Source organism: Poromitra crassiceps, assembly GCF_964638095.1.
Source record: "Poromitra crassiceps genome assembly, chromosome: 20".
Classification (NCBI taxonomy): Eukaryota; Metazoa; Chordata; class Actinopteri; order Beryciformes; family Melamphaidae; genus Poromitra; species Poromitra crassiceps.
Genome location: NC_139637.1, coordinates 17,962,755 through 17,971,895, shown reverse-complemented (window position 1 = coordinate 17,971,895; position 9,141 = coordinate 17,962,755). Strand labels below are relative to the sequence as shown.

Sequence of the window (9,141 nt, the reverse complement as noted above, 5' to 3'; positions counted from 1 at the left end):
ATGCAGTTAATGGGCAATTTAGCAATTTACACTATGACGGCTTTTTTGATTCAACTATTTTTGGTGTGATACATGTCAGCATCAGGAGGGAGAGATGGAGTCAGTGAGTGAGTGAGTGGCTGAGTGAGTGAGGGAGTGAGGGAGTGAGTGAGTGAGTGAGTGAGTGAGTGAGTGAGTGAGTGGCTAAGTGAGTGTGAGAGGAGAGAGATGCTATTTCACAGTAATGAACTGTGTCAAATACATGTTGTATAATGTAGTTTGACATGTTAATCGCTCTGGTAAGCTGACTGGAAATTAGGGACATATCAGGCAATCAGGGCGTCCTCTCTGCCCTGGTGTCTCCCCCCTACCTAGTGCCCTGGTGTCTCCCCCCTACCTAGTGCCCTGGTGTCTCCCCCCTACCTAGTGCCCTGGTGTCTCCCCCCTACCTAGTGCCCTGGTGTCTCCCCCCTACCTAGTGCCCTGGTGTCTCCCCCCTACCTAGTGCCCTGGTGTCTCCTCCGTGATGTATTTTGTATTTTGATGTATTTTTAACCGTGTCCATGTCGAAGCAGAGGTCTATTTGGGATCTTCTAAACTAAACAACATTGGATTGTGGCGAAAGCGGACCATTTGCAAACAGCGCCACCCATGGAAGGAGGCTTCATCAGAATGAAGCGGGTATTCAATGGCAGGGAAACACCACAACAATGTTGAATAAATGTTTTGCTATTTGAAAAATGAATACTGGACATAGTAAACGTTTAAAATGAATGTTTAGTGACAATTGCAGACTTTTCCAGAGACCCCCAAAAGTTTTGCTGTTGAGGCTTTCAGGGGATCTCAACTGTCATTCAGGGGGCCTCTGACCCCCCGAGACCCCTGTATTTTGCACCCTGGGTATAGTATATCCTATATGTCCTAATTCCCAGTCAGATATACTGTTCATGTGACATCAGAGGTTGCCATGTTGCCTCTTTCTGTACAGAAAGATTTGTTAGAAACTTCTTATCAGATGTGAGCGTGTCTGCGGCTGAGCTCGCAAAACCACCGAAGAAGAATATCAATGAATAATGAAAAAGTTACAAGAAAAATGCAGCCACATGTTTATCTTATATAACCATCTTCATTTCTGTTGTGATGCTGTCACAGAGCAGAGTCTATCTCCACATCAGCTGCTCTTGTCTGAACCGAGCTTCTCACACTAAAGTGGACTTTTTCTCTGCAGGGGCGCTCTTTACTCTCACTCACTCTCTCTTTCTCTCTCTCTCACACACACACACACATACACACACACACACACACACACACACACACACACACACACACACACACACACACACACACACACACACACACACACACACACACACAGAATCAGTGTTGGCAACATTTTTCCTGTCTGCACTTTGTTGATCTGAGTTATATAGACTCAACACAAGTCGTAATCATATTTACTGCATACCTCTACACTGGGGACCCACAGTGGGAGATATGCACATGCACACACACACGCACACACATACACACACACATACACACACACACATGCACGCATGCACGCACACACATACACACACACACGCACGCACGCATGCACACACACACACACACATGCAGACACACATACACCCACGTGCATGCACGCACGCACACACACACACACACACACACACGCACACACACACTTCAATGGGGACCCACAAAGGGGCACGCACAGGCACTCCCCCAGCATATAGATAATGTTATATTAAGCTATTAATGATAGTTTTTTTCATTCTATGCAAAAATTAATGAAAAAAAAATAAGAAGTATTATTTCATTATAGCCTCCCACCAGCACCACCACTCCTTTTTAATTACAGTAAGACGTGTGTTGCTTATGTGTGTTAATGAATTGGGCCTATTGGAGTCTCCTGAGTTTGTATGCAGTCCCTGTCTTCACACGAACACCAACGTTACTCTTTTCCTCTTTGTGACTTTGGAGCATGGTTTCTGTTTCAGAGGTTGCAGTGTTGCTGCGCCAGTTGCAAAACATGAATAATAAGGACTACATTTTGGTTTCGATGAGGTTTATTCATAGTGCTGCTGTTGCAGTGTTGTTTAATTTATGTTATGTTATGTTATGTTATGTTATGTTATGTTATGTTATGTTATGTTATGTTATGTGCTAGTTAACCAATTATAAAACCTAATTATAAACATTGGTTGCTTTGCCAACTAACTTTGCCTGGTGGCTATAGTAGCTACTAGCCAACAATGCCAAGAAGAACCAACAGTTTGAGGTTAACTGAGCTGAATGACGTCACACTACTCGTAGTGCTTTGGAATAGAGACTATAGGACTAAAGTGGTCTAGGGCTGAAGACAAGACTGGTTTAGCCTATGACAGCCTGCCTTTGAAAGCAAATCTACCATGACTTTTATTCACTTTTGCTTCCAACACCCCTGAATTGACCTACAGCCACACCACCACACCACACCACCAGTCTATTTCAGGTAGGCTATCTCTCTTCTGCCTGCCCGTGATAGGCTATATTTAGCCATTGTTATTTGTGCACAGCCAATGAACTGCGGCGGCGGCGGCAGGCGGTCAGTGGGAGTTTTTGCGCCGTAGCGGCGACACCATTCGGTGATGTGGTTCCTGCGCTTCTTCCCATATCCTTCCATCCATATATTATTGTCTTGGCTTTTTGTTGTGTTCAGCAGCACACACACACACACACACACACACACACACACACACACACACACACACACACACACACACACACACACACACACACACACACACACACACACACAGAGGGAGAGACTCGTTATAAAGTTATAACTCGTTATAACTCTGTGGGGGAATGAACGCGTTCAGCTCGGGAGGGTTTTTAAACAATACGAGGATGAGTCGTCCCATCTGAGCAAACACAAGCTGTCCTCTGCCTCGGGAAGCGCTGCTGTTCCGTGCCGTGGCGTGGCGTGCGGGCGGCGTGCCTCTTCGCGTCGTCTCTCCTCCTCATCTCTCGCTCGCACCCGGGCTCTTTATAGTCTGCCACTGGCTGGCATCCTCAGGGGGGTTTCACATTCACACCACACACACACACACACACACACGCACACGCACACAAACAGTCCCAGGGGGTTTCACACCACAAACAGTTGCTCAGAGGGACTTGCGTCGTTTGTCATAAACAGCTTACACGAAGCTTAGTCGGGAGGCACCGAAGCATTCGTTTGTGAATGGAGGAGGTGTCGAGAGGGGAAACAGACACGGCGTTAGGAGACAGACTTGTCAGGTCCTCTCTGCTGAATTCTGTCTAACCGTGATGCTGCAAAAAACACAGACGGTGAATTCATGTAGACATGTGCTTTCATACCTGTTGAAGGCATTTGAATATGCCATGTGATGCTTTCATCACCAGTGTAGCCATATAGGGCCTACAGAGTTCTGCACGGAGATCTTAAGATGAACTGATCAAGCGTGATTATGAATGCGATGTTGTTGTTGGCATTCAGTTGGTTGAGAGTGTGTTGAAATGACTACTGTGTTTTCTCCAATAGTGGCCGGTAATCAAGTCAGATGTTGAGCGGGGGCGTGGTGGACACAAACGATTAAAGGCCAGACCCAAATACATGTACATGCCGGGGGAAGAAACCAAATAATTGGACCCCTTGGGGGTGCGGATCTGGCCCCCGGGCCGCATGTTTGACACCCCTGACTTAGACGGTTTTGTAATGTAGCTACATCTAATCCAGAATATGTCTGATAAAAAGGGCATTGTTCAACCTTGTCTGGTGGAGAAACCGCACTAAATGGGTGAGAACGTGCAGCGACAGGCTCAAGGGGCTTTCCCGAAAGCCATGTAGAAAATATTTGTGTCTTGGAATTATAAGATGAGATGAAGTTGAACAATGAGAAGATTGTTTTGTATGTGGGCCTCTCTTCTTATGCACTGCTCCGCTTAACCAGCTAACCAGCCAATCAGAGTCATTTCTCTCACCGACGGCTCGACGCCAATTCGTCATGTTGAAGGCGACAGACGCTCACCAGCGGCCCAGGCATTGGCGATCGCCAACTGTCGGCCTGGTGTGTCTAAGCCTATATAAGCCTGCTTCCAATAAAGGCCTCAGCTTCAGTGCACTAGTAAGATATATCCAACACCTGCTTCACACTGCAGTTCATCTCTCTGTCTCTTGCTCTCTTTTTCTCTCTCTCTCCCTCTCTCTCTCTTGCTCTCTCCCTTGCTCTCTCCCTCTCTTTCTCTCGATCTCTCTCTCTCTCTTGCTCTCTCTCTCTTTCTCTCTCGCTCTCTCTCTCTTGCTCTCTTTTTCTCTCTCTCTCCCTCTCTCCCTCTCTCTTGCTCTCTCTCCCTCTCTCTCGCTCTCTCTCTCTTGCTCTCTTTTTCTCTCTCTCTCCCTCTCTCTCTCTCTTGCTCTCTCTCTCGCTCTCTCTTGCTCTCTTTTTCTCTCTCTCTCTCTCTCTCGCTCTCTCTTACTCTCTTTTTCTCTCTCTCTCCCTCTCTCTCTCTCTCTTGCTCTCTTTCTCTCTCTCTCTCTTGCTCTCTCTCTCCCTCTCTCTCCCTTTCTCTCTCTCTCACCAAAGGTCAGTGTTTCCACAGGGCTGCGGCCACTAATTGGGCCTGGGAAGATGGCCTTATTAATTATGAATATGCAGTAGTAGCCTGTAGTGTGTGTGTGTGTGTGTGTGTGTGTGTGTGTGTGTGTGTGTGTGTGTGTGTGTGTGTGTGTGTGTGTGTGTGTGTGTGTGTGTGTGTGTGTGTGTGTGTGTGTGTGTGTGTGTGAGTGTGTGTGTGTGTGTGTGTGTGTGTGTGTGTGTGTGTATATATATAAATATAATATTTAATATATAAATATAATGGCTCTGAATCTGCATCATATAATCTGAATGTGATGCAGTTATGTTTGCACCTCGCTGACCATCATACGTACTGGTTCAAGTTCACTTTATTCATGTCCACTGTACGAGGATAAAGGTTCTGTTTGAAAAAATATGAAAATTATTAAAATCTTTAACAAATGGAAATATTATGAAATATTTTTTTTTCCAATATTTTCAGCATATAAACAGGATGTTTTCACCTCTTTATTCAAGCTCTGAATGTCATTGTTTTTTTCTTCTACATTCTAAGTCTCTCCACCATGTGATTCTGTGTTGTGTTTTCCCCCTAGGGACTGTCATCCTCCTACAAAGGGACCCAGGGAGCTACCAGGAAGCTCAGAAGCCCTGCCCCCGGACAGGAAGTCTGAGAACGGCCCTCTGGGAGTTGGAGTTCTTGTCCAATTAGGGGGGCTGTGGGCAAAACACTTTCTTTAACTCTGAGGGAGACTTGTAGTCATTACGCACCCGGGGAGTGTTCATGTAATGGCTTTGGACAGTTTTTTTTTAATGATTTTTTCGCTGTAGGCCTCATCGCCGAGGTGCGAAAAGCAGTGTGGAGTCGCACATGGGGGTCTGGTAGTCCTGGATAATTGCGTTTTTGTTTGAGGGTATAAATTAGTTTTCCCACAAAGCTTTTTCCTTTTGGATTATCAGGGAACTTTTGAAGGCCAGCGCTCGTTTACTCTCCTCCTTCTTGCTCGTTGATCCAGTAGTGCCGTCTCTCCGGTCCGTCTCTGTCTCCCTTTTGTGAGTGCTGCCACTCTTGACATTGAGGCTTTTTGTGGGATTACATCTTAAACCCCCGGGACGCCCTTTTGCAGTGTCGCCTCCTTCCCAGGGACATTCCGAAGGCAAAGAGTCAACCGAAATAACCTCCCGGAAATGAAGGGCAGATGGCTGCTCGGAAACACCGATAGTCGGATGAATAAAACATTTGAATAGAGGGAGAGAGAGAGAGAGAGAGAGAGAGAGAGTCGTGACATCTGGCTGAGGAGTGACTTAGACACCGTTTCCCACTTCTATGTCCATTTTCTAGCACATGCTTCCTCTGATAGATGTGCAGTCGTCAGCTGCTTCTTTTCACCTGACAGCACGGTGTTTCACCGGCAGGACCTATCGCGTTGGAGGATCACACTATCCCCCCCCCAGTTCCCCTCCTCCCTGCAGAGGCAACCCGACCGGCCAGAGGAGGCACTAGTGCAGGACACATACCCATAATCTGGCATCCCACTCGCAAACACGGTCAATTCTGCCTGTAAAGTACGCCCGACCAAGCCGGAGGCAACAACACGGGGGCTTGAACCCGCGACCTTCGTGTCGGTAGGCAAAGAAATCTACCGTTGCACTACCCTCTACTCTTCTTTCTACCGCCCCGACACACCCCCTCTCTCTCCCTCCATCTCCCTCCCTCCTCCTCCTCCTCTCTGGAGCAGTCTGATGGTACGTCCCCTCCTCCTCCTCCTCTCGGCCCTGGAGACATGCCCGTGCGGGAGATGGCGGTGAGTCCTGTCAAGTCCCTGTACTGGGAGCAGTTCCCGCCCATGTCCGAGCGGCGGGTCTACTGCACCCCGGTGCTCCACGACGGCCTGCTGTACGTGCTGGGCGGCTGCAGCCAGAGCGGCGTGCCCATGGACGGCGCCGAGGCGCTGGACGTGGAGAGCCAGACGTGGAGCCAGCTGCCCCCGCTGCCCACGGCGCGGGCGGGGGCCACGGCCGTGGCGCTGGGCGCCGGCCAGGTGATGGTGCTGGGCGGCATGGACCACCAGCAGAGCCCGCTGGCCTCGGTGGAGGTGTACCACCCCGACGAGGGCAAGTGGGAGACCAGGGCCAGCCTGGGCCAGCCGTCCATGGGCGTCACCGCTCTGGAGAAAGGTAAGAGAGTGGGATGACTGTGATTTTCCTGGGATGCCTCCTGGTGGATTTTTGGTGCCGGAGCGGCTATATTCCTGCATTTTCTAGGACATTTTATTTGAATTGAACTGAAATGAACTCCCATTGCTTTTACTTATTGTAAAACCAATGCCTACACAGGCTGCATAATTATGCAGAGTAGAGAACAGTTCAAACAGGAATGATTTTCCCTTTTAAGGTTATTTTGTTTGATTATCAGAGGCTGAAAACTATTAAAGAGCACGGTGCAGGTTGGAGACCACATTGCATTAATATGTGGAAGGGGTATTATAGCAATGGGATTTGGGAGAAAAAACTTTTTCTTCAATCACACATAGCTGCATTTAGACTAGTTTTTGTAACCAAAAACTGGTCCATTTCATGGAACTCCCACTTGTGATGTCACAGGGATGCAAACTAGTCACCTTTAGGTGGCAGTCACATTTTTCACCCGAGACAAAAAGTCTGCCCATTTGTCACCTTTTTTCACTCTCCATGACTTTGTGTCAGCCCCAGCAGAACATTCTCCTCTTGTGATGTCACTCCTGTTGTTATGTCACACGCCCATTTATAAAACGCCACCTTTTCCTCCATATTCATACCCTGTGGGGGGGGGGAATCTTTGTCTTTTTGGAGTATATTTTCACTGTAATCATGAGCCCAAAATGTAAATTCAGATTTATTTATTTTTTTTACCTGCACACCATGCTCTTTAAGTAATGTGTTTTTAAGAAATAATCTCACAGCCTCTGGGTGGTCCCGACCCCTGCAGTTCAAGAACCATCGGTCTACGATATGTGTTCCTGTAATGGCATTCTTCCACTTAGAGATGGAACGTTACAGCAATCTCTTTGTGTATCTCTTTGGATGCGAGTCAAAAAAAACATCCTTGACAAGGTTAGTGGATTGCAGCGCTAGCCGGGGAAGCATTTTAAAACACACAATGTGGCGACTTCCACTCTGATCTATTTTAAATGTCCCCAAAATGCAGGCCTCTTGAAGTGCAGCATCCAGTCGTTTTGACTCATTCATAGCACTTTGAAACAGCAGCAGCAGCACAGCAGCCGACTCGTTCGCTGCTTTTGACGAGGGGGAGGAAGTTAACTGATTAGCTGCTCAGTTTGGGAGAAGTCCCTCCAAGCTGTTCACTCAGTGGAGTGCGTCCTCCCAGTAGACTGTTCACTCAGTGGAGTGCATCCTCGCAGTAGACGCTGCGCGGTTGCGAGTAAAGAGGATCTTTTAGACACTGCTCTTGAGTCACCGACAGCTCACCAGTAGTGCTCCCTCGCCAAGCTGGGTGCTTAACTTTGGCTTAGGTTCAGTAAACATCGCACTCAGGACCAGAGCCGTGTAGATAGAAGAGTCGCGACATCTCCATTCACTCCAATGGACCAGTTTTTTTTACTCTCAAGAGTTCCAGGAAGTAAAGTCCTGGATTAAGCAGCACTGTCAAGTTGCAGCAAAATAGACAGTTTGTGTTGTACTCTGAAAGGGTTTCCCCCCTCCTTGAATCAAATTGTACATTATCAGCTTTATTTTAGCATGCACACGTAGCGCGAGACCCATTCCTGGCTGTTCATTGGCTAATGAGTCTCGCATTTTGGTCCTCCGCTGACGCCACTCTCTCTCTAGAGGACACTACTCAGGACGTCGCGAGATGCTAAATGTAAATGTAAATGTAAATGGACGTTGTGTGTGTGTGTGTGTGTGTGTGCGTGTGCGTGCGTGTGCGTGTGTGTGCGTGTGTGTGTGTGTCTATACATGCCCCCGTGCATTGGGAAAATGTCAAACACAACACCTTGTGGAAGGAGCCAGTGAGCCGACCTCCACTGATTAAACATGGTGCACTTAGCACTTATTCCTCAGGGGGGCGCAGGCTGTGTTGTGCGTGTTTGTGCACAGGATGGGAGAGGGGTGAGACAGGAAGAGAAAATGGGTGGGAGAAAAAAAAGAAAAGAGAAAGCGCGGGTTAAATGATCACGAAGGAACAAACGAGACTACGCGTATCTCCGGTCGAAATACCTGAATGAATGTAAAATAGTTATCTACCGTTCAATAACATCCTGGAACTCACTACCTCCTCATATAACTCAGACACAAAATAAATCGTCATTTAAAAATCAACTCAAGACACACCTAATGCAGCTGACCATGTGACTGAACCAAAAATAGTTGATACTTTTCCTATTCTGTTCTAACTTCTATTGTATTGTTTGCACTGATACTGTGCACCTAAGCATTTGATTGCACAGTATCATTTTAATGTATGTTCTATGTTATGTATTGTATTGCATGTACTTTGTATGTCTTGTCAGTTTTTTTGTGGACCCCAGGAAGATTAGCTGTCGCCATGGCGTCAGCTAATGGGGATCCTTTCAAT

At 47.3% G+C, this 9,141-nt stretch overlaps 1 protein-coding gene across 1 annotated transcript in view; it reads left to right on the top strand.

Moving 5' to 3' along the window:
* Positions 1-6,349: 6,349 nt before the first annotated feature.
* klhdc8b (kelch domain containing 8B) overlaps positions 6,350-9,141 on the top strand; it is a gene marked incomplete at both ends in the record, with an annotated part of 235,203 nt that continues 232,411 nt past the window's right edge. The window contains one exon of the mRNA XM_083656723.1: positions 6,350-6,743. Coding sequence (XP_083512849.1) covers positions 6,350-6,743 — 394 coding nt within the window. The remainder of the gene's footprint in view (positions 6,744-9,141) is intronic.